The sequence below is a fragment of the Python bivittatus genome, unplaced genomic scaffold (genome assembly GCF_059951505.1).
Source record: "Python bivittatus isolate LINGU-HERP-01145 unplaced genomic scaffold, Pbiv_v1 ctg000850_np1212, whole genome shotgun sequence".
Lineage (NCBI taxonomy): Eukaryota > Metazoa > Chordata > Lepidosauria > Squamata > Pythonidae > Python > Python bivittatus.
This window is the reverse complement of record NW_028277112.1, coordinates 56,546,535-56,571,139: the sequence shown is the minus strand read 5'-3', so window position 1 is coordinate 56,571,139 and position 24,605 is coordinate 56,546,535. Positions and strand designations below refer to the sequence as shown.

General features: G+C 39.2%; 1 protein-coding gene across 5 annotated transcripts in view; it reads right to left on the bottom strand.

Moving 5' to 3' along the window:
- Positions 1-24,605, bottom strand: part of SVEP1 (sushi, von Willebrand factor type A, EGF and pentraxin domain containing 1) — a 136,313-nt gene that overhangs the window by 9,295 nt on the left and 102,413 nt on the right. For 3 of the 5 annotated variants that reach the window (XM_088130011.1, XM_088130013.1, XM_088130015.1), the window contains 10 exons: positions 21,602-24,381; positions 20,803-21,028; positions 19,237-19,392; positions 17,670-17,733; positions 16,070-16,243; positions 15,784-15,957; positions 15,347-15,520; positions 7,707-7,883; positions 6,831-7,001; positions 1,701-1,796 (listed from right to left, as the gene is read on the bottom strand). In XM_088130011.1, coding sequence (XP_087986137.1) covers positions 1,701-1,796; positions 6,831-7,001; positions 7,707-7,883; positions 15,347-15,520; positions 15,784-15,957; positions 16,070-16,243; positions 17,670-17,733; positions 19,237-19,392; positions 20,803-21,028; positions 21,602-24,381 — 4,192 coding nt within the window. Of the gene's footprint in view, positions 1-1,700; positions 1,797-6,830; positions 7,002-7,706; positions 7,884-15,346; positions 15,521-15,783; positions 15,958-16,069; positions 16,244-17,669; positions 17,734-19,236; positions 19,393-20,802; positions 21,029-21,601; positions 24,382-24,605 lie in introns of those variants that run through there. The other 2 variants (XM_088130014.1, XM_088130016.1) reach the window with 2 other exon arrangements.

Sequence of the window (24,605 nt, the reverse complement as noted above, 5' to 3'; positions counted from 1 at the left end):
TTGTCTGGTTGCAGTCTTACTTCTCCACCAAAGGTTTATGGTTATTAAGATGAAGTCACCTTAGTGCATTACAGCAGATCTTCCTGGGGGATTGCATTAAGGTCCAAAAAACTAGTAATGATGTAGAGTAAGAAATAATTTTATTTAGTCTTAATACTGCCAAAAAAGAAAAAAAAAACACCTAAATTTTTGCAATGCTAACAAATGCAAAAGGTGTTTGTCAAAAGGATCTCCATAGCTAATAGCTGCTTCACTGGATGTCAGTTACGTCTTGTCCTTGCCCCGTCATGGGAAAAGTCTGGGTAAAGCCAAGAGAGGATAATTCAGTTGGCTCCTGCAGGAATGTCAGCAGGACTGGCTCTATTTCACCTGCATCTTGTAGCTTTTGGAATTAAAAGGCCCAAAAGTTAAAGACTCCTCAGAGTCAAGTGTGATTCTTGGTGATTATAGGCAGTATTCTTAGGCAAAATAGGGAAGAGCTTTGCCTTGGTTTCTTCTGCTCTGTTTTTTTGACTAGACTAATCTAGCCTATAGCCCTGAAGTTTCTCATTGGCTCCTGCTTTTGAGATGTAACTTGAATACAGTTACATCTTGAATGCAGCTCAGTTTTTTTCTAAATCAGCCAAGGTGGGCTAGGTGCTCCTACCTGCTATGGGAAAAAACACAAAGCTTTAGGCAAATGTTTGATCAATAAAATGCAGGATGCTTGAAGCCCACCTCACCCACTCCCCAAGCAGACAGCATGCCTAAATTATGAAGAAATAAAGAAGAAAGAGACTCAGAGTTTGATTTGGAGACTGCAATCATGTTTGTCCAGGAGTAAAGACAAGGGAAAAGGAGGTCCCACTGTGACAGCAGAAGAAGCACCTGGCCCCATTTCTTGACTGTTCCATATTAATTCAGATTTCTTAAACAGACCTGTACTGTTTCTTTTTCTAAACAAAATTCCTAATTAAAGAAGTGAAGCACCAGTTTTGGTGCCTGATGAATCCCTGTTGAGGTGCTCCTACTCATGCAACAGGGATCATTTGAAGCGGGGGGGGGGCAGGTCACCTTTGCTGATCTACCCCTCTTTCATGTAATCAGCATGTGAATTAATATCAGACTTGAAGTAAGGAGCTTGCCCAAAATGCATCAATTCTACTCAAGATTTAAAATACAGTCATGCACAACCAAGGGCATACAGCCTAAACCTGTAGAAAGAGGATCACTTTCAATACATGGAAGATAAATGATGGATGACAGGTGATAATGAGACCAAAGGGTATGGGAAAAGCAAATGTACCTTCCTCTCTTATTCACCTCTCCTCCCTGAATAGCATGGAATTGAGCAGCTGATTAAGGTTGGGAGATCTACAGAATAGTAGTTAATAATTACTGCTCCCTCCTTGAGATTGTTGGCATTCCAGTCAATGGCATATTTATAAATACAATTCTTAAAATGCCCTCATCATACAGCAACGTTCTGTTGGTCTTAATTACCTTTTACTGAATAATTTGCCACAGCACCAGCATGGCATGTGTGTAGACTAATTTTAAAGGAAAACCAGTGTTCAGAATCCTAATCATGTGGGGAAAGTCTCTATTTTCCTCAGCCTAACATGTCAGAATTATAGTAAATTGCAAAAGTGTTACTCTGGACAGCTCAGAAGAACAACTGTGAAAAATAAATACAATACTGTTAGATGGGAGATACGTACGCTCTTCACAAAGGCGTCCCATCCAACCCTCAAGACAGGAACAAGCATTTGGTCGCTCACAGACACCACCATTCTGACATGGGAAACGGCAAACAGCTGGAAAGGGGAACAGCATCCAGTTAGAACAGGAGATGATAAAACAAAAATTGTACATCAGAAAAGTAAATACTCAAGGTATTCTCAATACTAGGAAGCCTGTAAGGAAAGAAAACATATAAACTTTTAGAGATTATAAGGGAAGTATCTGGTATAGTGTTTTAAAATTACTAGGCAGGAATCCCCAGGTTAATATGTTACCTCAGCCATGTGATTATGGCTACCAGATCTGGAATGAAAAAAATCTGGACAACCATTACATCGTAGCAAAGAGAGTTTACTGTGTCTCTCTGCTACTATCTAGCCATTGTCTGGACTTTTGCAGTTTAAACCAAACAGTCATTCTTCAGTGTAAACCAACCTTCTATGCAGCACAGGGCTATTTTTGAAACACAGGTTACTGTTCTTTCAAAAAAGCAGTAAGGTCTGTATATGGTAACCAAGGCAAAATGATTGTATGTAGAAGTTGGAAAAGCAATGAAATACCTACAGTGGAAGATTGGATTATAAAATTAACTGAACTCGCAGAAACGGCAAAGCTGACCAGTTTGGTCAGAGAAAAAAGACAAAGATTTTTTTGAAAGACTGGAAACCTTATGTGGACGTTTTGTTGAAAGAAGATTGAATTGATGATTTTGGGGTTTGGGGATTAAGAAAGGATGAAGAGGATGGGGAAAAGATTAAGATGATAATTACTTGATAGAAAGGAGGGCAGAAGGCATAATTGTAGGTTTCCTTTTTTCCTTTCTTATTTCCTTTCTCTTATTTTCAATCTTTTTTTTGTTTGTTTTGTATAATTTTACTATATTGAAAAACTCTAACTTAGATATAGCACTAAGCCCATGTTTATAAAGACCTGACAAGCATCAGCTAGGCCTTATGAGAGCAGATGCTCCTACAGAACCCAGCTGTCTGGTCTCTCCTGCAGCCTGAGCCAAAATGGCTACAGAGGGAAGCCTAGTGGTTGGAGAGGCCATGCTTGCAGCAGTCTCAAGTAGCCTATAGGGGTTGGCCAGATCCCAGCCCCTGACTGCATCAGCAAGATTGTATCCATGGCCAAAGCTGTGTTGGGAGAGGAGGGGAAATATTTTAAAACTGGAACAGCTGAAAAATTGCCTCAACTGTGGGCTGGGGATGAGACAAAGGCAACATCATCAAGACATAGCGTAAAAAATCCCCAATGGTTACAGGTAGTCCTCATTTAGTGACCCCAATTGGGATCAGCAACTCAATCGTTAAGTGAAGTGGTTGCTAAGTGAAGTCACGACTGTGCTTACGATCTTACTTCAGCTTTCTTATGCTTTACAGACCTGCAGAAGTCGTAAATGTGAGGACTGGTCACAAAGTTACTTTTTCATCACTGTTGTAACTGTGAATGGTCACTAATGAGGCAGTCACTAAACAAGGACTACCTGTATTGGTATATATTTGTGCAAAAATGAGGATGAGGACTTGAGGGTGAACCCTCAGAGCCCAGAGCAATTAGGAATCCCAGGTCACATATTGCTGAAATGTAAGTATGCGCTATGCTGACCTCTAGTGGGCGAATTAGTCTTTGTTTTTATAGTGTGCATAGATGAAGCACATCCCTGAAAAAAAGATCTTTTGCTCTTCATGTGGAAACTGAATTACTGAATACTGTAGGGGATTCTTGCTAAAAAGAGTAAACTCAACTGGAATGAAGTCATAGATTGTCCATAATATCTAAGGCCCTGCTAACTAGTGCTGGCCAAAGCAAGTTGTCCCAAGGAGGCAGACTTGTTTTTGAATATCTCTGAGGGTTTTATTCTTTTAAAAATTATCTGTATTGTCCTGGATGTGGCAAAATATGGGCCCCTCATGAGGATCCATGGACATCGACTGTCCTGGTCCCAGAATACCCTATCCACAATAGAAATATTTCTGGCAGTAAATCTGCACCTGTGATCCTTTTACAGGCAACCCTGCAGTCATCCTCTGCCGCCCACGAGCTCTCTTCTGCCAGCTGGGAGGCATCTGTGCTCCATCTTAAGATACCTCACATAACCAAGGAGATGATTGTTGTGTGGGACATATCTGATTGTGGCTCCAGTGGGCAAATTCCATAATGAGATGAACAATAGCCTGAATCCGGTACACTGTTTTTGCTGAGAAAACCTGTTAAGCCCTGTTCTGGATTACAGGGCTTAAAAACAAAAGCTGTGCTTATAATACCCTATAATGATGTATCTGTAATTGGTTGAGAGTGTATTAGTTTTGCAAACCCAGGACATCTGTTAATATTGCTCATACTAAAGATTTACATGATCTGCTTTCATGCTGCCTCTGATGTAGGCCCTTCAAAGCACAAGCGGTGGAAGTCTTTTGTTAGCCAACAAGCCTGCATTATTTATGACACACTTTTAAAAATGAGCAAAAGGAAGTCCATTGTGACATCAATCAGGAAAATACAGGCGAATTCTGTCACTTCCACCCTTTTCTGTTACCCACTTTGAGGCAGGAAGATGAGAACTAATACCACACAATACAAACAGTTATTATTTAAATATAATCTATTTTTCTCAGTGCTTAGTGCCTGCCAGAGATGAATAACCCTTAAGACACCTGAAGACACTGCACAAATGGAGTGCTGTGACAATATGAAGACTCCAAATTTACACTACTGTTGTCACTGTGTGCTCCTTTATTGTACCTATCCCATCTGAGAGTAGACCCATTACATATTCAGTGTTATTTGGGAGTAAGTCCCATTAATTTTAGATTTAATGGAACTTATTTCACCCAAGAGGACATTGTACAGAATATGATTTGTGGACAGTGGCATGTGCAGCACACCGAGATGAGGCCAAAATGACATACATACAGTGATACTGCCATGCAAATACCATCCTTACTTATTTATGTCCTGACATTTGATGTATGAAAGTCACAGTATTTCTATGACATTATCAGCACATTCTGTTATATGCCCCCCCTTTGGGTTCTCATGCCACAAACTGCTTGGGTCTGCCAACTTGAAATCTACCAACATTTTGAAAACAAACAGTAAGAATATTTCTTCTTTCTGCAATAAAATGGATAGCTAGATCTGCATGTGGAGGATCCTAAATATGGGCTATTCACGCTCTCCAAATTACTCAGAACAGCTTTGGACCTCACATGAGCAGTTTCTCTCTGCTATTCATTAAGGCACCCAAGGTTTTCAGGGTTCTGGAAGAAAGATGCTGCTGCTTTAAGAGCCACATCCAGAATGGACTTCTCAAAGCGGCAGTGTCTTTTTTCAAGCTCATACAGACATCTGAAAAAGTAATTTTGTTATAATGAAAGCAGAGAAATGCTGGGCTCATGTGATGTTTAAAGCACTTCTTCTGAAACAGTTTTGAAGTGTGCACAGCCTTACTAAATACAGGATGTTTCTGGCAAGTCCAATTCTTTTGCCCTGTAAAAACCACAGGGTTCTCTGTGGGTGAGAAGGAAGAAGAAGGTCATGAAACCCCTGTAGGCAGTTATAGTTATTGGGATAGAAAAACCACTGTTGAAAGACAAGTGGTGGCTGACAGGCTTCCCTTTTCTTGAGGTCAGAAAAGGCACCTGCAAACAAGCTGCTTATTTTCTGGCTGAGAGAAATGGGGAAGGACCTATTCCCTGGCAAGGGATCAGGAGAAGGAAATGACTGGGCTCAAAGTCACAGCTAGCAGTCTGCTAAATTCCTGGCTGGAGGTTCTGTTAGTTTATTGCACCAAACACAACTGTGAATCTTAAATCTTTAACTATGTTAAAGCCTAAAACGTTTATTAGGGTGTAAAAAAATATAGGCTTGACTGTACCTTATGAAGGGGGTTCAGCTCACAAAATTCATAGCACAATGCATTTGTTAGTCTTAAAGATGGCTACAAGTTTCTTTGTTATATTTTTATGTATTAAAATGAATCTTGCAGCTCTTTGCCCTAAATCCATAATCCCTTTGGTTAGTAGCAGCATATACAGATAGTCCTTGATTTATGACCACAGTTGGGACTGGAATTTCCATTGCTAAGCAATGTGGTCATCAAGTGCAACATCACATGACTGTATCGCTTAGCAACCGCAATTCCGGCACTTGTTGCCATTGTTAACTGAATTGGTCGTTAGACAAGGAACCATCATTCTGGGCTTGGCCCCTCCCAGGCCTGAGCCTTGCAGGGTGGCAAGCAGCCCCAAAAACGCGCAGCTCTGGGGCTGCCTGCCACGTTGTAGTTCAGGGGCTTCTTGGCGCACCACAGCTCTGGGGCTGCAAGAAGCCCGAGCTGCAGCACAGCATGAAGCCCAGCCCCAGCCCAGCAGCATGGTGCAAAGAGGCTTCTTGGCACACTGCAGCCCATGCCCAGCCTGCTCTTCATGAGGCACCTGTTGTCCACGTGAGGCCAGCAGCTGCCTTGTGAAGGGCCGGGCCAGGCATGCTTGGTCAGTAGCAGGAGCAAGAAGACAGTGAAGGTCAGCTAGGGTGGCAGGGGGCCTGGAGTGCAGGGGCCAAAAGGCCATAGATGGGGGGAGACAGGAAGGTGGGGGAAGTTGAAACACCCCTGCGATTGTAAGTGTGGGTGGGCTTCCAAGGGCCTGAATTTTGATCATGTGACCACAGGGGCACTGCAATGGCTGTAACTTCAGGGACCAATTGCAAGTCCCTTCATTCAGCAACACCGTAACTTCAAATGGTTGCTGAACAAATGGTCATAAGACGGACTACCTGTATAGCACAACATTCATAAACCAACCAATATTCAAAACAGGAAGCAAAGGAAAGATATAGATTTGGAAAACAGAGTAAGTTTAGAAGAGGGCTCTCAAGTGCAAAACATTTGGGAGAATAAGAAATAGGGGGTGTAATGGTGATTCCCCAAAATGTCCTAATATAAAACTGGGTCAGAGTTAGATACTTGTCAGACGTTTCAAGAGACAGGAAGCTTAATTCTCTCTTCCTTATAATGTCTACCTGAAGACTGCAAGTGACCTCATCACATCATGCTGCATGCTGTTACTCTCAACTAATTATAGAAAGCAGAAGTACTAATTTACCTTTGCAAGCTGGTGGTATTGTCCAGGTTCTGTTCTCTAAACAGACACTTCGAAGGGAGCCCTCTAGCATGTATCCGCTGTAGCATGAATAGGTCACCACATCTCCATATTGATAAAATGTTCCACGGACCAAAGCATTTTCTACATGAGCAGGTGGCCCACAAGAGATCCCTTAACAGAAATGGCAACGAAGAATCTGTAATTGCATGCTGTCTTACAACTTGACATAGTACATAAGACAACACAGAGCTGGAGACAACAAATAACTGGAAAGCTGAACTTTGGCAATCTCTCTGTGTCTTCCAGAAAGCTGCAGACAGACTCCAACTCCATCAGCTATACGAGCTTGGCTATCTGTAATTAGCCTCTGTAATATCAGCTTGTATATTGGGGGGAGGAAAGATTTTATTATCTCCTTAAATATTTTACCTTTCAGCTCCAGGAAAGGGAATGTAGGTAAAGGAACCTACAATCAGGAAAAAGGAGGAACAGCTATATTTCTACTTTAAATTGTTTTGTGCCAAGAATTTGTGAGGGAAGATTATAGCAGCAGCAATGCCAAACTGATTTGTTTGAGAACTTCTAGCTGAAGGACTGCCCTCTTGTCCTCAAGGATTTTCCATATTAGCCTAAAGGCTGTCCACTTTAAAGCTTCCCCAGCTGATGGCTGTCCAGCCTTTGCTTGAATTTATTTAGCAAATCAGTACTTTTTCATGTATGGAAGTTGCATTCGTGTATGTTTGAATATGACTGAATGAATACGTGTCCACTTATTTGGTTTTGTTTTGTAGCTTCCCTGAAAAAAGAGTCAGATGACATAAAAAGCTATTTTAAACAAAGCAGCAAAATGAAAGCCATTATTCATTAACTACTTACTCTCACATTTAGCTTTAGTTGGAGTCCAGGCCTCATCAGGATTACAGGTAATCACAGATTGTCCCTGAAGTTGATAGCCTTCTCTGCATTTGATAAATACCTTTTGCCCAACATAAAATGTTGTTTCTGAGAGGATGGCATTTTCTGGGATTATAATAGGTACAGGACATGGATTTGCTATTTAAAACAAAGAAAGGGGAAAAGGTAGATTTTAAAGGACTACTGTAGTACATTTTGACTGCCCCTATTTACTTACAAATGTCCATTTCTTCCATTACTTCTGGGTAATCTACTCATTTTTATTAATTGTACACAGTTTTTTCCCCTGCTTTCCTTGATCAGAAAGAGACTGTAAACTTCCAGCAGGACTTACCAGAGAGGAAAGAATTTATTAGTCATTTGCCCCTTTGTTGTTTTTTTAATCAAAGATTCCCTCTGGTGTGGTGGAAAATATAGGAGTGCCAGGCCCTTTTTGTATTTCTAGAGAAAATGGCTTTCAGGGGACACAATTTTTAAAAGCAAAACATGGAGGAAAAACATTGAGACAATCCTGGTTGGAATTCTGCTGTTAATTCCCTAGGAGATACAGTATGCATTGAAGGTTTTCCACTGCTTCCACCAACAAGGGGTTTCACGTGGACGCACCTTTTACTGTTTTATTACTTTGCTGGTGGGGAGTGGGGTGGGAAACAGGGCAACACTGCCTCTTTGTGCCAGATGCTGCCAGTCACAGCCACTCACTGCCAGCGCAGCCATTACCTTGCAGGCAGCACTAGCTGATGACGGACATCATTATTAATCACATCTTCATGCTTCCCCCTGCATTCTTCCTTCAAGCCTGTTAGCTCCCTACTCACAAGTTGCAGTGGTGGAGAAGCAGCAAGGGATGACATGCAAGGTGGGAGAGCTCTCCTGACACATTAAGCAGCAACACTGGGAAAGCTATCTCCCAGTCCATCCCACTCCCCTCCTCACAAGCCTGCTGGGCTAATTTTGCACATCTTCAGTGTTCTTTCAAAAAAGCACTACAGGTAGTCCTCAACTTACAACCACAATAGGACTGGAAATTTCATTGTTAAGTGGTGCAGTCATTAAGCAAGACATCATGTGACTACATCTAATTTTATGACTTTGTGGTGGTGGTGAAGTGAATCACGTGGTCGTTAAGTGAATCATGTTGTTCCCCATTGATTTTACTTGTTGGAAGTCAGCTGTGAAGGTTGCAAATGGTGATCACCTGACCACGGGGATGCTGTGACGGTTGTAAGTGCAAGGACCAGTTGTTTTTTTAGTGCCATCATAATTTTAAGTGGTTGCTAAATGAATGATCTTGTCGGTTTTTGTTAAGAAAGTGCCCCGCTGACAGGTTACAGGCACAGGATGCTTCTGCACCTGCGTCCTGACAGTACGGTGATTTGACAGGTTGTTAAACCTGCAGTTTAAACACCAGCTTCACCCACCTATGTTAAAGAAACCGCATGATAGTTTAACTGTCAGCAGCTGATGCTTGGTGGGAGGGGAAGCAAGGCTAGGGGAATCCACCAACTACTTTCTTTAACTTGTCCCCTATGAAAGTGGTCAACACCACCCTCATTATTGAGGCAGAACAGAGCTTGATCACTGGGCAGTAAGGTTTGAGTTGGTCCTTTTGTACCAGAAACTTGTGGATTGCACTTTAACCTGGCCAACTGACTATGCTCAATCTCTATTCCTTATGCTTCTAATAAGTTAATAAATAAAGTTAAAGGTATCAAGAATGGATACTTTTTAAAGCTGCTTCTCCAACAAAAGTTTGGGAAGATTTCCATCTCTCTCTGCAAGTTTCCTGTTAAAGGTTAAAGCTTGTGCAGCAGACTTTTGTTCTCTAAAACAAAGACCACAGTTCAATCAAGACTGGGCAGGTTTCCTAGATAAATTTAAAGGTACAAGATTCTGTATGGTTACTAAAAACAGATAAAACGCTCAGTTTAATTTACTCTTATATCTTGTCATGAAAGAGATGTTACAGTGAGTTTAAGCATAGTTCATTTCATATACATACATATCATATATTACCGAAAGAATAGATCAAAACTGTAGTTAGCTTATGAGACTTGGTCAAAGTAATCCTTGTGCCAGCTCCAAGTCAAATAGTGGCATTTGGAAACAAAATCTGCCCATTTTTCAGATCTCTTGACATGTTTCCACTTCTCCATTAACTTAAACTTAACTTCAGTGTTCAGAACTAATGTTTAACTACAGTATCTATGTATGTGTATGTGTACTATACAGTTCTGTGCAAAAGTTTTAGGCAGGTGTGAAAAAATGCTGTAAAGTAAGAATGCTTTAAAAAATATATATTATAATTGTTTATGTTTATCAATTTACAAAATGCAAAGTGAGTGAACAGAAGAAAAACCCAAATCAAATCAATATTTGGCGTGACCACCCTTTGTGTTCAAAACAGCATAAATTCTTCCAGGTCCACTTGCACACAGTTTTTGAAGGAACTCGGCAGGTAGGTTGTTCCAAACATCTTGGAGAACTAACCACAGATCTCCTGTGGATGTAGGCTGCCTCAAATCCTTGTGTCTCTTCGTGTAATCCCAGACAGACTCGATGATGTTGAGATCAGGGCTCTGTGGGGGCCAAACCATCACTTCCAGGACTCCTCGTTCTTTACGCTGAAGATAGTTCTTCATGACATGGGCTGTATGTTTGGGGTCGTTGTCCTGCTGCAGAATAAATTTGGGGCCAGTCACAGGCCTCCCTGATGGTATGGCATGATAGATAAGGATCTGCCTGTATTTCTCAGCATTGAGGACACCATTGATCCTGACCAAATCTCCAACTCCATTTGCAGAAATGCAGCCCCAAAGTTGCAAGGAACCTCCACCATGCTTCACTGTTGCCTGCAGACACTCATTATTGTACTGCTCTCCAGCCCTTTGGCAAACAAACTGCTTCCTGCTACAGCCAAATATTTCACATTTTGACTCATTGGTCCAGAGCACCTGCTGCCATTTTTATGCACCCCAGTTCCTATGTTTTCGTGCATAGTTGAGTCACTTAGCCTTGTTTCCACATTGGAGGTATGGCTTTTTGGCTGCAATTCTCCTATGAAGACCACTTCTGGCCAGACTTCTTCGGACAGTAGATGGGTGTACCTGGGTCCCACTGGTTTCTGCCAGTTCTGTGCTGATGGCACTGCTGGACATCTTCTGATGGCAAAGGGAAGTAAGCATGATGTGTCTTTCATCTGCTGCATTAAGTTTCCTTGGCCGACCACTGCATCTATAGTCCTCAACGTTGCCCATTTCTTTGTGCTTCTTCAAAAGAGCTTGAACAGCACATCCTGAAACCCCAGTCTGCTTTGAAATTTTTGCCTGGGAGAGACCTTGCTGATGTAGTCTAACTACTTTGTGTCTTGCTGCTGTGCTCAGTCTTGCCATGGTGTATGACCTGTAACATGAAACTGTCTTCCATAACCTCACCTTAGGAGCAGAGTTTGGCTGTTCCTCACCCAGTTTTAAGCCTCCTACACAGTTGTTTCTGTTTCAGTTAATGACTGTTTCAACCTACATATGAAACTGATGATCGTTAGTACCTGCTTGGTATAATTGGTTAATCATACACCTGACTCTAATCCTACAAGATCCCTGACTTTGTGCAAGTGTACAAAGTGTGCAAGTGTAAGAATTGATGCTGGTTTGAAGCCAAAGGGTGGTCACACCAAATATTGATTTGATTTAGATTTTTCTTATATACTGTATTCTGTTCTATTATATATATTCTATTCTAATCAATCCTGGGGATGGTTGGTGCCCTGAGCTATTCGCGAATTCCATAATTTCTATGAATTTCTTTTATTATTTATTTAAGGCTGTTTTTATACTGTACTTAAATTGATTTTATGTCCTCTGTAATCCGCCCAGAGTCCCCTTTTAATGAGATGTGCAGTGACAAATTTGATAAAGAAATAAATAAGTATACACATGTACACACAGCAATCAGCAAGAAATTATCTACAGTACTAACAAGTCACCTTTGGCTTTTTATAGTACAAGGTCAGATTTATCATTAGATTTCCAGAAGACTTTTTTAAAATTTAAAAGTAGCTTAAAAGAAAACTTTAAAAGTTTCAGGAGGGGAATGGGAAAGGCACTGAGCTAAGTGATTAATCCTTTGCCTTGTACCATTTCTCTGAGCAAAATCATCCCTACCCCAAAGCTGCTTTAGTCCATTTGGGGAAAAGATATACTTCTCTGAAAGAGCATTCCACCTGATACCAGACCAGCCCTGACTCTGCTAGTCTTTTGTAAAGCTGTTAAGATTTGGATGTTTCCAAACCTTAGGGGTAGGCTGAGGGTTGTCTTAGTCTCTTTTGGATGGTGATTGTTTTATAGCTTTTCCTTGGAGCTTGGGATGTTATTTATTGTTATGTTATGTTTATGTTGTTATATTTAGTAATAGATTAAAATTCTTCTTCTGGAGATCTCTAAGACACTCAGAATCAGACATGATTGGAAGAGCATATAGCCTAGTAAAATAATAAACCCACACACACACGTCCCTTTACTTGAACTTGCTTTTGTCTTGGCAATATTAATAGGAGCTTCAAGGGGTGGCAAACATAATTATTTAAGCTATTTATGTGATAACCCTGGATCTTTCAAGGTGGTTTTTATAAAGGAAGATAAAATCATAGAATAGCTAAAATCTACAGTACAAAAAAGAATAATCATTATGGAGATGCTGTTTTTCAGTCATGGCATCTATATTGTGCCTCCTTTCAAAAACTGGACTAGTTCCCCCTCTCTTAGCTTTCCAGAAATTGGTTAAAATGGAGCTTTCCTGAAGAGTATTTGGGGGTAATTTGGGGTGATGGCATTTGTGGTTTCTTATTGCTCTGTATTCTTATTCTTATTGTTATTTTCACTGTGGACAATTTACTGCTGTAAACTTACTGGATTTTTAAACGTTGTTGGCCACTGGGAGTCCTTGAAAATGATAGCTGTATACAAATAAAATCAATCAGTCAATCAATCAACTGGAGATGGGTTTCCATGAGTGGGATAAGAGCACTGAAAAGCTCAACAGGTTTATTACTTGCCTTACATCAGGCAGTGGGCACCAGGAAAAAACCTCCAAAGATGATCAAAACATACAGGCAAGCTGACATTAGTTTTTTCAAGTACTTAGAGATTGCAAACTGTTCCGAGCTTGATATTTACCTCCAGCAATTCAAATTGTATTTGAACACAGAGTAGAAGCTTGTGATTCTTTTTTCCCCAGTATCAGTGAGATTACATTCCTCTTATTTTAATTTAAATCTCGTCATAGTTTAGGAATGGAGTTCAAACATTTCTTTTTACCCAGGCCTTATTTTAAAGGTTTTTTGATGTCATTGGTTTGCTTTATGGATGTTTGTATGCCACCAAAGTCACAAATGCAATTGGGTGCACGTACCCACACATCTGTCTACCTGAGTTTCTGAACAGACTTCAAAGGCCTCAATGCTTGATTAGAAACACCGGGTAAAATTATTTCAATTTCCTTCCCTAATATTGTTTTTAAATGTTGAAATGGATGTTGGTGATCTGATTATACTTACAGGGTAAAAATTACATCATGCCATGCTTGGTTGTACAGTCTGGCTCAGTGTATCTTTGCTGCCCTCCTGAGGTCTATTAGGGTATTTATAGCAAATTTATTGAGTATATATATTTTCTTTCAGCAGAGAAGGCAGGCAAACACTTTGTCTTTCCCAAAGGTGAAATAAATGAATATTATGGAAACATGACATAAAGGTTAAAAATTATAAATATGTAGGATGCATGGAAACAGAAGTACACTGTAGCCTACTATACCATGCCAGTCAGTGGTATAGGCTTCTATAGGAATAGAAGTGATAGTCCTATAATTCCTATAGAAGTGATAATTCTTATAGAAATGATAGTCTTCTATAGGAATGATAGTTATATTACGGCTTCCACTGTGAGTCATGGCTGACTGAAGACATCTCTGAGAATGAATGGAGACAATGACCACTGTGAAGAACGAAAGACTGGTGAGTAGACTGGTCCTTTGAAGCTCTCTGGAGAAGGAGAGAATAGGAGATCACCCATGAGTGCTCTGAATGGCAGCTCCTCATGCGACTGTAAAACAGTGGACTCCCACGGGTTGAATGCCGGGAGCTGAGGGAGATGACATCTTTGCCTTCAGCAGCTGCGGAGCCTTTAACAAGGACACTAAGTCAGCTGAACTCACTTTCTAATCACATTTAGAAATGTTCAATTTAACCACTTATCCATAAAGTGGTTAAACTGAACATTTCCAAATGTGATTAGAAAGTGAATTTGACCTTCAAAACAGTGAGTTTAATATGACACCTGGTGAGTTTTACCTTCTTTTGATTTAAGAAAATTTTAAATGGATTGGGAAATCAGAGAGATTTGGAATATTAGTTATTTTTGCTGTAAGATTTGAAAAACAAGTATATAATTAAATAATATACTTGTGGGAAATGATTGAAATGGAACTTAACTTATATTAGGAACTCAGGCTTGTGATGAAGGTTGCAAATGGACCCAAGGGGGAACTAAAGGACCAGGCAGAAAAGAGTTAAAATGGCTAAGCTGGCTATAACTTTTTCGTATCGTAAAGAGTTTTTTTAAGGTAACTGGACTGAGATATTAACCAATATTTCAGAAAGGATACAAATTTAAATGGATAAACTTTAGATGATGATGAGAAAAACTTTAAAAAACCTTTACCTGACACAGACATTATACAGTTTGAAGGCATGGAAGACAACAAACTTGAGATTACCAAAGCGGGAATACAAAAGACAAATCAAGAAAAGGATCTGGACATGGAACAGCTAGGACAAGAAATCCTGGATGATGTCTCCTTATGGGAAGAAAATGAACTGGATATGGAACAGCTACAAGAAGAAATCCTGGATGATGCCTCTTTATGGGATTTACAAAGTAGGCTGATAAAAGCTTTGAAGACTCCTCTTGAATGCCAAAGATTGATGAAAGATCAAATCCTTCGATGCCATTGGAATGATTTAAAGGTTAAGACTGTGAAGAGCGAAAAGAAGGAATATAAGTTGGACTATTTGATCAGAGATAAACTGTTTGATATTTCTGGTAACTCCTAATGGATTTTTGCTGAACCAGGATTGACAAGGTGATGATTTCTGGATTGCTTGTAGGTAAAAGTTAGGCTATGGGGAGAAGAGTTTTTTTATTTGTAACTTTAAAAGAGGGCGAAAAGTTATAGTAGCTTATGTTCAATGTGATGAAGGTTGGAAGCCTTCTTTATTATTGTCTTTGTTGCCTTTTTCTTTTCTTTTCTACTTTTTTCTTTTTTTCTTTTTTCTGCACCTTCTGAACTTCTATTTTTTCTTTTAGTTTAGTTTGCATTAGTTTTTACTATGTTTATTAAAAAGTTCCATTAAAAAAAAGGAATGATAGTTATATTACAATATATATCCCAGAAGCTACTCTCCTGCTGACTCTTATTTTTTACTTATTAAATCCAAACTAATCTGCCTTGTGAATTAGAACATTTCTGGGAAAAAAAAAATCCAGAGCTCAATTTTTGAATGTTTTAAAGTAAAGGCTACCCTCTATTATTAAAAAGTAACATACGTTTGCATAAAGGTGTTGCGTGGCTCCATGTTCCGGCTTCTGTGCATTCTGCAATCGGCTCTCCTTCCAAACTGTAACCCCTATTGCAGTAATATGCAGCTCTGCTACCAACTGTATTATTTTCAGAGACAGCATTTCCATTCTCAATCAATTCTGGATCTTCACATCTGGTTTCTAAAAAGTGGTACGTTAGTTAAGACATCTCTTTTCCATTCAATCACTTAATAACAAGACACTCTTCTGGATGAATCTACATTGCCTAAAAAAGTTCAAAGACCTACAACTACTTTTGATGTGGAATTCTGGGGCATTACTACACATATCTTGCAGATTTGGAATAAGGGATGGTGTCTAAACTTAGTACATTGGCTCAGAATAAACTCCAGCCACAAGAAAACTAGAGCAACTACAAGCCCCAAACAAAACCTCATAATCACCTTCACATGTTGGAAGGGGTTGGCTCCAGGATCCATTGGCCAAGCAGGTGATGTTCTCAGGCCCAACTAAGTGATATCCAAAATTGCATACAAAGGATATATTACTTCTGTACATATTTTCTCTGGTTATGGGAAATGCATTTGTTACTGCTGGAGGGGCTTCACATCTTATGCCTAGAAAAAGAAAGAATCTTTATTTTTGTAATTCATTACTTATTCTATTTTTTCTTTGGCTATATGCTTAGGACAAGATTTTTTTTGCCAACGTGCATAGACTTTTACTTACTCACACATGTCGGAGCTAATGGGATCCACTTCTTGTTAACATGACAGATCCTTCGAGTTGGTCCCTGTAACTCATATCCCTGATTACAACTGTAGAGAACTTCATCTCCAAGTAAAAAGTCTTTGCCAATAACAGATCCATTATCTATTGGTTCGGGGGAACCACAGGATATTTCTGAAGGTGAACATATAGATTATCTTTACTTTCCTGGCAAGAGTGGGATTGTGACTGAGTCATATGAAAGGGTTTGCAGATGACTACAGGTAGTCCTCACTTAATGACCACAATTGGGACCAGCAACTCCATCACTAAGTTAAGCAGTCATTAAGTGAGACATGTGACTGTGACGGACTTACATCACTTCCCATTTGGTTGTTAAGTGAGTCACAAGTTGTTAAGCAAGACATCATATAACTGTGACTTACAATTTCACTACCAGCTACTCCATTGACTCTGCTTGTTGGAAGCTGGTTGTGAAGCCTGCAAATGGCAATCACGTGACTGCAGGGCACTGTGATGGACGTAAGTGTGATGACCAGTAATAAAGTTACTTTTTCAGCACCGTCATAACTTTGAACAGTTACTAAATAGGGCAGCCATTAAGTAAGGACTACCAGTAATTATTAAAACCATAAGCAACCTACACATTGGACTGGATAGGTTAATAGAACCCTCTTCAAATGTACCTCCTCATTCAAGATAATGGAAAAATGCATTTTACTCAGCACAATATGTGTCAGGATGACGGATGAAAGATGTTCACTAATGCCCTGAGAGATGGTCGTGGATTAATTACACACTCTATTTAATTAAATGCTATTTTAATATATTTTGACAGCTAAGACTCATTAGGCAAGTTAACACAAAATAAAAATAAAAATTAGACATTGTTATCCATAACTATAAGAATTGTAAGGAGGAACTTAATAAATAAATGAGTAGATTTTTTTTTAAAGCTGTCTTCCTATTCCTGGTCCTGATCCTGAGTACAGTACTGCTATCTCCATTCAATGACTTCTATAGCATTTGTGGAAAATGTAAACTTTATATTATAAGGGGTAAAAAAGGAAGTTGCATTTCACCATGTTATGGCAAAGTTCCAGATAAGGTGATTCATTAGAAATTAAGTGATTTCTAAACACTGAGGTTTGCAAAATGGAACTTCTAAAAATAATATTTAATGGTTAGAGTTAGATAATAATTAGACACTCTTGAAGTATTATAATGGATAATACACAAATATGAAAACTTTGATAGTTGGGCAATATGAAAGTAAAATATGACTATTAATTATCTGCCCAGAGTCGTTGAGAGTCAGGCAGCATACAAGCTTAATAAATTATTACTATTGTTGTTGTTGGTTGCACAATCAGTCAGATGTTTACCCTGGATTTGGCATTTTATCATCATCATCATCATCATCATCATCATCATCATCATCATCATCATCATCTCATTCTCATAGAAATAAGTGATATTTTAAATACTGTTAAACACTGTTCAGCTTCCTCAGGCAAAATCAACAAATATAGGATGTCTTTCTCTGTTTCTTTAAGTCATGTTCAAGCTAAGCCTGAGGGGAAATGAATGCATAGCTTACTTTTACACACTGGTGTTACTCCACTCCATAATTTATCTCCTTGACAGATGCGTTCTGCATCACCCTATGAGACAAGAGAATGGTTCAGAAAACACCATGATATATTCATCATTTTGTCATACTCTCACAATCTTTGAAAAACAGATCTGCCTTTGCTTTACATTCTACATGATTTAATGAAGACAAGAAGCCAACGTTTGAGGAGAACATTCTTTTTTTTTCTTAATTGTTTTATGGCACTAACTTGGGCTTCTACACAGAGGCTGCATCTTTTCCCTCCTGAAGCCACTTCTCATAATAAACAAAAAATAATTTTAAAGGATAAATGCAAGCTAAATTTTTGTTGCTTTACTGAAGCATTGTGGGCACCGTTTTTCATTTGTGTTGGGCAAAACTGTCTCCCTACTCCATTGCTATATTACCTTTTTAAAGACAGCATGATGCAATGATAATTAATTTTATTACTGTTTTTTCTTTTGATACTACTCACTACTTCGCTGGTCCTTGGATAGAAAGGTGAGGGACACATTGCAATATACATATAAATAAATGATGGAATCACATTTATTTGTGAGAAATACAATTATTTTAAGACAACATTGATCTTCATTCTTCCCATGGTATTTTCTTAATTTCTTTTACTGAAAAAAGGGATGGCTGACCACAGGTAATTGTGACAAATTTCCAAACGCAAGCCTTTGCTATTTTTTGGTATGCTATTTTAAAGCAATATGCTTTAGACACAATTTTTAGGAGTAGGTGTTTAAATGCTAACAATCTGATAATTTCCACTGCTCATACTGAAAGGTTTCATGCAAGCAACTGCTTTGACAGATTTAACTAAAGTGGTAGATTTCTATGCAATAATACTGATTTAGCACTTTTCAGACAAGTATGCAACATGAAAGTATTGGGTAGCTGTTTCTTTGGCTAGAAAATGGGTTGTTCATGACTAGCATCCATGATGTCTAGTGTTTACTAGTCATGGAATCTCTTTCTCTCTAAAGAGAGAAATTTTGTTCTCTTTAAGATGGACTATGATTTCATTTAATAAAATAAATTCCATTAACATTAAAGAATGGCAAAAAAATGGAAGCACAATGGAAAATACAGGACCATACTCCTATATATTATGATCATGGCTAAACACTTTCTTGTGCCTCCCCGTCCCCCAACTTTTGAACATGATCAGGCAATGCCTGGGCATTTTAAACAATGCACCAAAATAAACAGTGTTCTCCTGAAGGAGTTGCATTCATGTTGACTGTAAATGCAGCGCACATCCAGTATATCAACTTTTTTTTTGCATTGTTATTTCTTTAATATGGGTTGATCCTTTTCTTTAGTAAGACAAACAGCAAGTGAAGCCTACATGCACTCTTCATAATCATGTAACATATTTATATTTTATTTTCAGGTTTTCTACCCAAGAACAGAAGAAGCTATCCTAAGAAAAAGTGAGTAGTGAAAAGGATATGATTTAACTTTTTCCTGATCGAAAACTAACCTGCTATCGCATGGATCGTATACAAACGAGCAGACTGTAAAAAATATTCCGTAGACTTACTTCTAACTCATAACCCAAGTTGCATTTATAGAGAGCAGCATCTTTGTAACTGTATTGGCTGCTAAGCACAGTTCCATGTTCTGGAGCTTCAGGTTTTCCACAGGAGACAGGAGTGCAGATCTCATTTGAAAGTAATGGTACCCAGGTCCCATTATGCTGAAAGAAGGGGAAAGTATCTTCAGGCTTTGCTAAGCAATGAAAATAACTACATACAAGTTAAAGAAGATACAAAAGAGCCAGTTTGGTGTAGAGGTTACGATGGTGGACTAAAAAACATGAGACCACAAGTTCTGGTCCTCCCTTAGGCATGAAAGCCAGCTGGCTAACTTTGGCTAACTTATACTCTGTTAGGTCAACCCAAGTTGTAGGGTTGTTGTTGGGGAAAAATAGGAGGTGGGAGCATTGCATACCTCCATCTTGAGTGGTACAAAATAAGCAGAATAAAAAAATTGAATAATAATAAAAACAATAGAGAAAGCAATCTCCTTGTAATTCTAGGGAACACCTTTTATTTTCCTTTTGTGAAGAACAGAATCCTAGGTATTTTGGTACTCTATGGGCAGACAAGAAACACATAACACATCCACCCCCGTTACATTTCATAACCTGTTTGTAACATCAAACAGTATTCCAGCTAGTGATTTCCTACAGACAATGTAGTATGGCATTTGTTTGCTGCCAATCGCTTATATATTACTTCAACTGAAAGTGCACTGATGTGTTTGGAAAAGTGAAAGAAGGCAGAATTACATCATCTGTAGAAGTGCATGCAAGAATATTTGCAGAAGCTCTCAGGGATTTCAGGAACTTTGGTCATGCAACATAGTACAGGGATCAAAGATCTACAGTAGATTAATACAAAGGGAAGTATGATCTCTGCTTTTTTGGATAGCATACATTTTTAGTAGAAGAACGTTATTTCACACAAGGTTATTACTGGGATGAATCATTTTGGGAAACCACTGAAATGATCAGGTTATAGAAAGAACTAGTCAACAAACATTAGGAGCAGAGTTTTCTTCTAAATTATTAAATCACATACTATTTTATTCTAAACATTCTGAAGCCTGGGCCATTCCATCCTAAATAATCAACCTGATAATCACAGATTTGTTGGCATTTGCAGAATCATTACACAGGATGAAAGGCACTTACAGACAAGATGCATTTTAAAAAATCACTGGGGGCAGGTCCATACAATTTTAACCCATTTTATCCCAAAGCAAAATAAACAAATAACACCTATTTTATGGTAAATATGATCTTTGATATTCAACAAATATTCAGAGGGAGGTGACCTTCTGAGTGTTCTTGATTTTTAACTGGCTGAAGACACATTTCAAAATATCCTGCAAGATCTTGTAAAACAATAGTTGTGGACAATCCAGCTTTTCCCTTATTGGCTTTAGAAAGCTTAAAGGGCAGAATTATTTTGAGAACAGTTTTGGTGTTGCTCTTTGTAATAAACAGAACACTACTGGGCCGACCCTCGGCAACACTGAAATATGACTATAAGACAGGGCATTTTAAAATCAAAACAAAACAGATTGGAAAAAAAATATTTACCTGGCATGTGGAAGTGCTGGTACCAGTCAAAAGATAGCCTTCTGGACATGATAAGGTAATGCTTTTATTCACAGTAAACTCAGTACCCAAAATAATAATATTGGTTATATTTGGTGGCATGGGACATTTTCTGGGGCAACAGGAAATAATGTTAGGGAACCAGTGCCCATCTTCCTGACAGGTGCATATATCCATTTCTGCCTCCATCACATAACCCTCCAGACATCTGAAACAAGGTACACTTTTGTCACCCATATGAACTGTTATATATTCCGCATTAATCATTCTTCACCTTTAGTTATGTGCCCTGAGATGCATCAACTGGCAATTTCAGTTCAAAAGAATTTCAGGGACCTACTCTTGCAAATCTGTGTTTGGTGGAAGAACAAGCCTAACAATAGCCACCACAAAAGGAGGGTTCCTGACAGTTAATAGGACTGATAACTCTGATAATTAGTCTACAGGATGATAACAGATTGACCACACCATCCTCAGAGACTTCCATCTTTTAGATGGAATGAGTATTGCTAAGCTTCCTTTGGTTGTGCTTCTCTTCTATTTTGGATAGCGCTCTACAGAATTGCATCCTGCCAGTAATAATGGTTCAAAAGCCAATTAATGCAATGCAACTTGAGAACAACATGCCTAGGTGCATAATTCCTGACTAATGGTAGGAAACTCCTGTCAGTTTAATTCAGAAATTATTTCACATTTATAAGCATTCTTAGACAACTCTAGACCTCTGTGAAACTATTAAGTATATATGTGTACTTAATGTGAGACTATCAGCACTTCTTACCTGTACTGAACTTTACTTCCATAGTCTTGTGAGTCTCCAAAAGCAACTGCATGAGGCACAAAGGGTGGAGGTCCACAGGTCAGTAATGTGCAATTTGGGTATGGCCTGCTCCAGACCCCTGCTTCTGTACATGTCAATTCCGAGTTTCCTTGCATCACATAACCCATTTCACAATTATAAATTATGGTGTTGTGATCCACAGAGCTGCCCCCATTGATAAACGCATTGGGAATCATGGGTGGAGAGCCACATGAAATCAGCCCGCAGTGTGGAAGGCCAGAACTCCACTTGCCAATAGCTTCACATGTGATTTCTGAAGGCCCTAGAAGTTTGAAACCTTCTAGGCATTGAAATTGTATCTTCTTGCCACAACCAAAATTGTTACCTATAACTATCCCATTCTGAATAGCTGGTACAGGGCATTCACAAGGCAGGCAAGAAGAGGGTTTTCCACTCCATAAACCATTTGACTGACATTGCCTCACTGGATTACCCTCCAACTCATAACCAGGGAAGCAAACATATTCTATATATTCCCCATAACTAAAGAGGGAACCATTCAGGAAACCATGAGAGATGTCCTCAGGAGGCCCACAGTTGACAGGTTCACAGAATGGAGGTTCTTTATCCCATGTACCATTAGCCTGACAGGTATGTAAGAGTGCACCACGCAATATATACCCTTCATCACAGAAATACTTAATTCTCTTTCCAATGCCAAATTCTGATCCAATTATCTGCCCATGAACAAGTTTCACTGGTTCAGAACACTGGATTAGCCTACACACTGGAGTACTCCCATTCCAATTTCCATCTGCAAGACAGACTCTCTTTCGATCCCCTTCCAACAGGAAACCTTCTTTGCAACTGTATTCAATATAGTTTTGAAATGTATATTCTTCTCCACTCACTTCACCATTCTCTAAATAGGGAGCTTGGCCACAGGAAATGGGAATGCATAATGGATCATTTCCATCCCATTTTTGATCAGACTGGCAGGTTCTCTTAACTAAACCACTTAGCTGAAACCCATGATCACAATCATACTGGACCACACTGCCATATGTGTAAGATTCTCCTTTTACTATGCCATTGATGGGTCTGCTAGGCACTGCACATGATATTATCTCACAGGTTGGTGCTGAATCACTCCACTGCCTACTAGACATACAATGTCTTGTATCTGATCCAATCAGTTTATAGCCTGGCTTACAAGTATATTTCACTGTACTACCAATAGTGTTCTCTGTAAAATGTACAAAGCCATTTTCTGGAAACAGTGGTAATTCACACTGAATGGAAATGCAGACAGGAGCACTACCATTCCACATTCCATCTTCTTGGCAAGCTAGCATGGAATTTCCTAAGAGTTCATAGCCAGAATAGCAACTATACAACACTGTAGTCCCATATAAATAGCCTGATAGTGGTAAACTATTAATGGCTTTTGAGGAATGTTGTGTGTCTTTCTGAGATAAATGAGATTGGCTAGCAATAAGGAAGCTCTCTTCTAATATATCCTCTTGGCCAAAATGCTTTTCTTCACTGCTGATTGTTACATATCCTCCAAAGTCTATATGGGGAGGAAGGCCACAGTCGGTTGGTAGACATACTGGACTAACACTAGACCATCCTGATTCCTCACAGATCTGCATAGCAAGACCAGAAAGCTGGAATCCTGGAATACAGCTGTATATAACCATGGCACCATAGCTGTAATCTGCACCTTCTACGAACCCATTCTCAATAGGCTGGGGAGGATCACAGTTAATTGCTCTACAAGATGGAGTGCCTGCATCCCACTCCCTCGTTTCCAGGCAGGTTAGGACATTCTGCCCCTCAAGTTGGAATCCTCTGTCACATGAATAGGTAATTGTCTGTTTGTAGTGTAGATCAATATATGAATATCGGCCATTCTTAATGTCCTTGGGTTTGGAGCATTCAATGGGTTTGCAATAAGGCTTTCCTCCAAGCCAACGTCCATCTTCTCCACAAAGAATTGTCATGTTTCCTATTAACTCAAAACCTGGTTTACAATTATACAGTGCCGTGCTGAGATAGGTAAGGCCTTGCACATCTACAATACCATTCCGAATTTCCTCTGGCTGTGGGCATTCCACTGGAATGCATTCTGGAAGTGGAGAACTCCATGTACCATTTGCTTGGCAAATAATGGTAGACATTCCCTTCAGCAAAAATCCATCCATGCACGTATAGCTCACTGTGCTACCAAAATGCAGAGAAGGCACCACATGGTCCCCAAAAGGAATATGTGGAGGTTTACGACAGAGTACCATTTTGCAGACAGGAAAAGAGTCATTCCACTGTTGGGATGACAAACATTTCAGGATGGAAGCACCATACAAAATAAAGCCCTCTCTGCATGACAACTGTACTACCCCTACTTGATCAGTCATCTCCTTCAAGACAAGTTGATTCTCAATTAATGGTGGCTCTGGACACTTAGTTGGGACACACTGGGGGCTTTGTTTTTTGTTCCACATTCCAGACTTCTGACAGGTCCAAGAAACATCTCCAATCAATTCATAGCCTTCATCACAAAAAAAAGTGACTTTGGCTCCCACTTCAAATTTTTTTCCCTTGCTGAATCCATGCTGGAAAGGAGGTGGTTCTCCACAATTGAGGATCACACAAGAAGGTGGTGCTTCACTGTACCACTGACGATTTGACTGGCAAAATAACCTTGCACTTCCAATCAACTGGTAACCTTCATCACATTGGTATGTCACCTCACTTCCAAAGAAACGTCCTGTTATATTCTGTAAAATGGATAAAAGAAATGTTATAGCTGAAAAAATGATATACCATCAACATCTTAATCTAATTTTACAAAACAATAGCTAACTTATCCCTCACTTTAAAAAAATGACAGAATCTAGGCTTTCAGCATACAATTAATTAATTAATTAATTTTCTATAGCCGCCTATCTCAACCAGTGAAATTTATGAAATATGTTAGTTTACAAAGTCTTGATGGACGTGA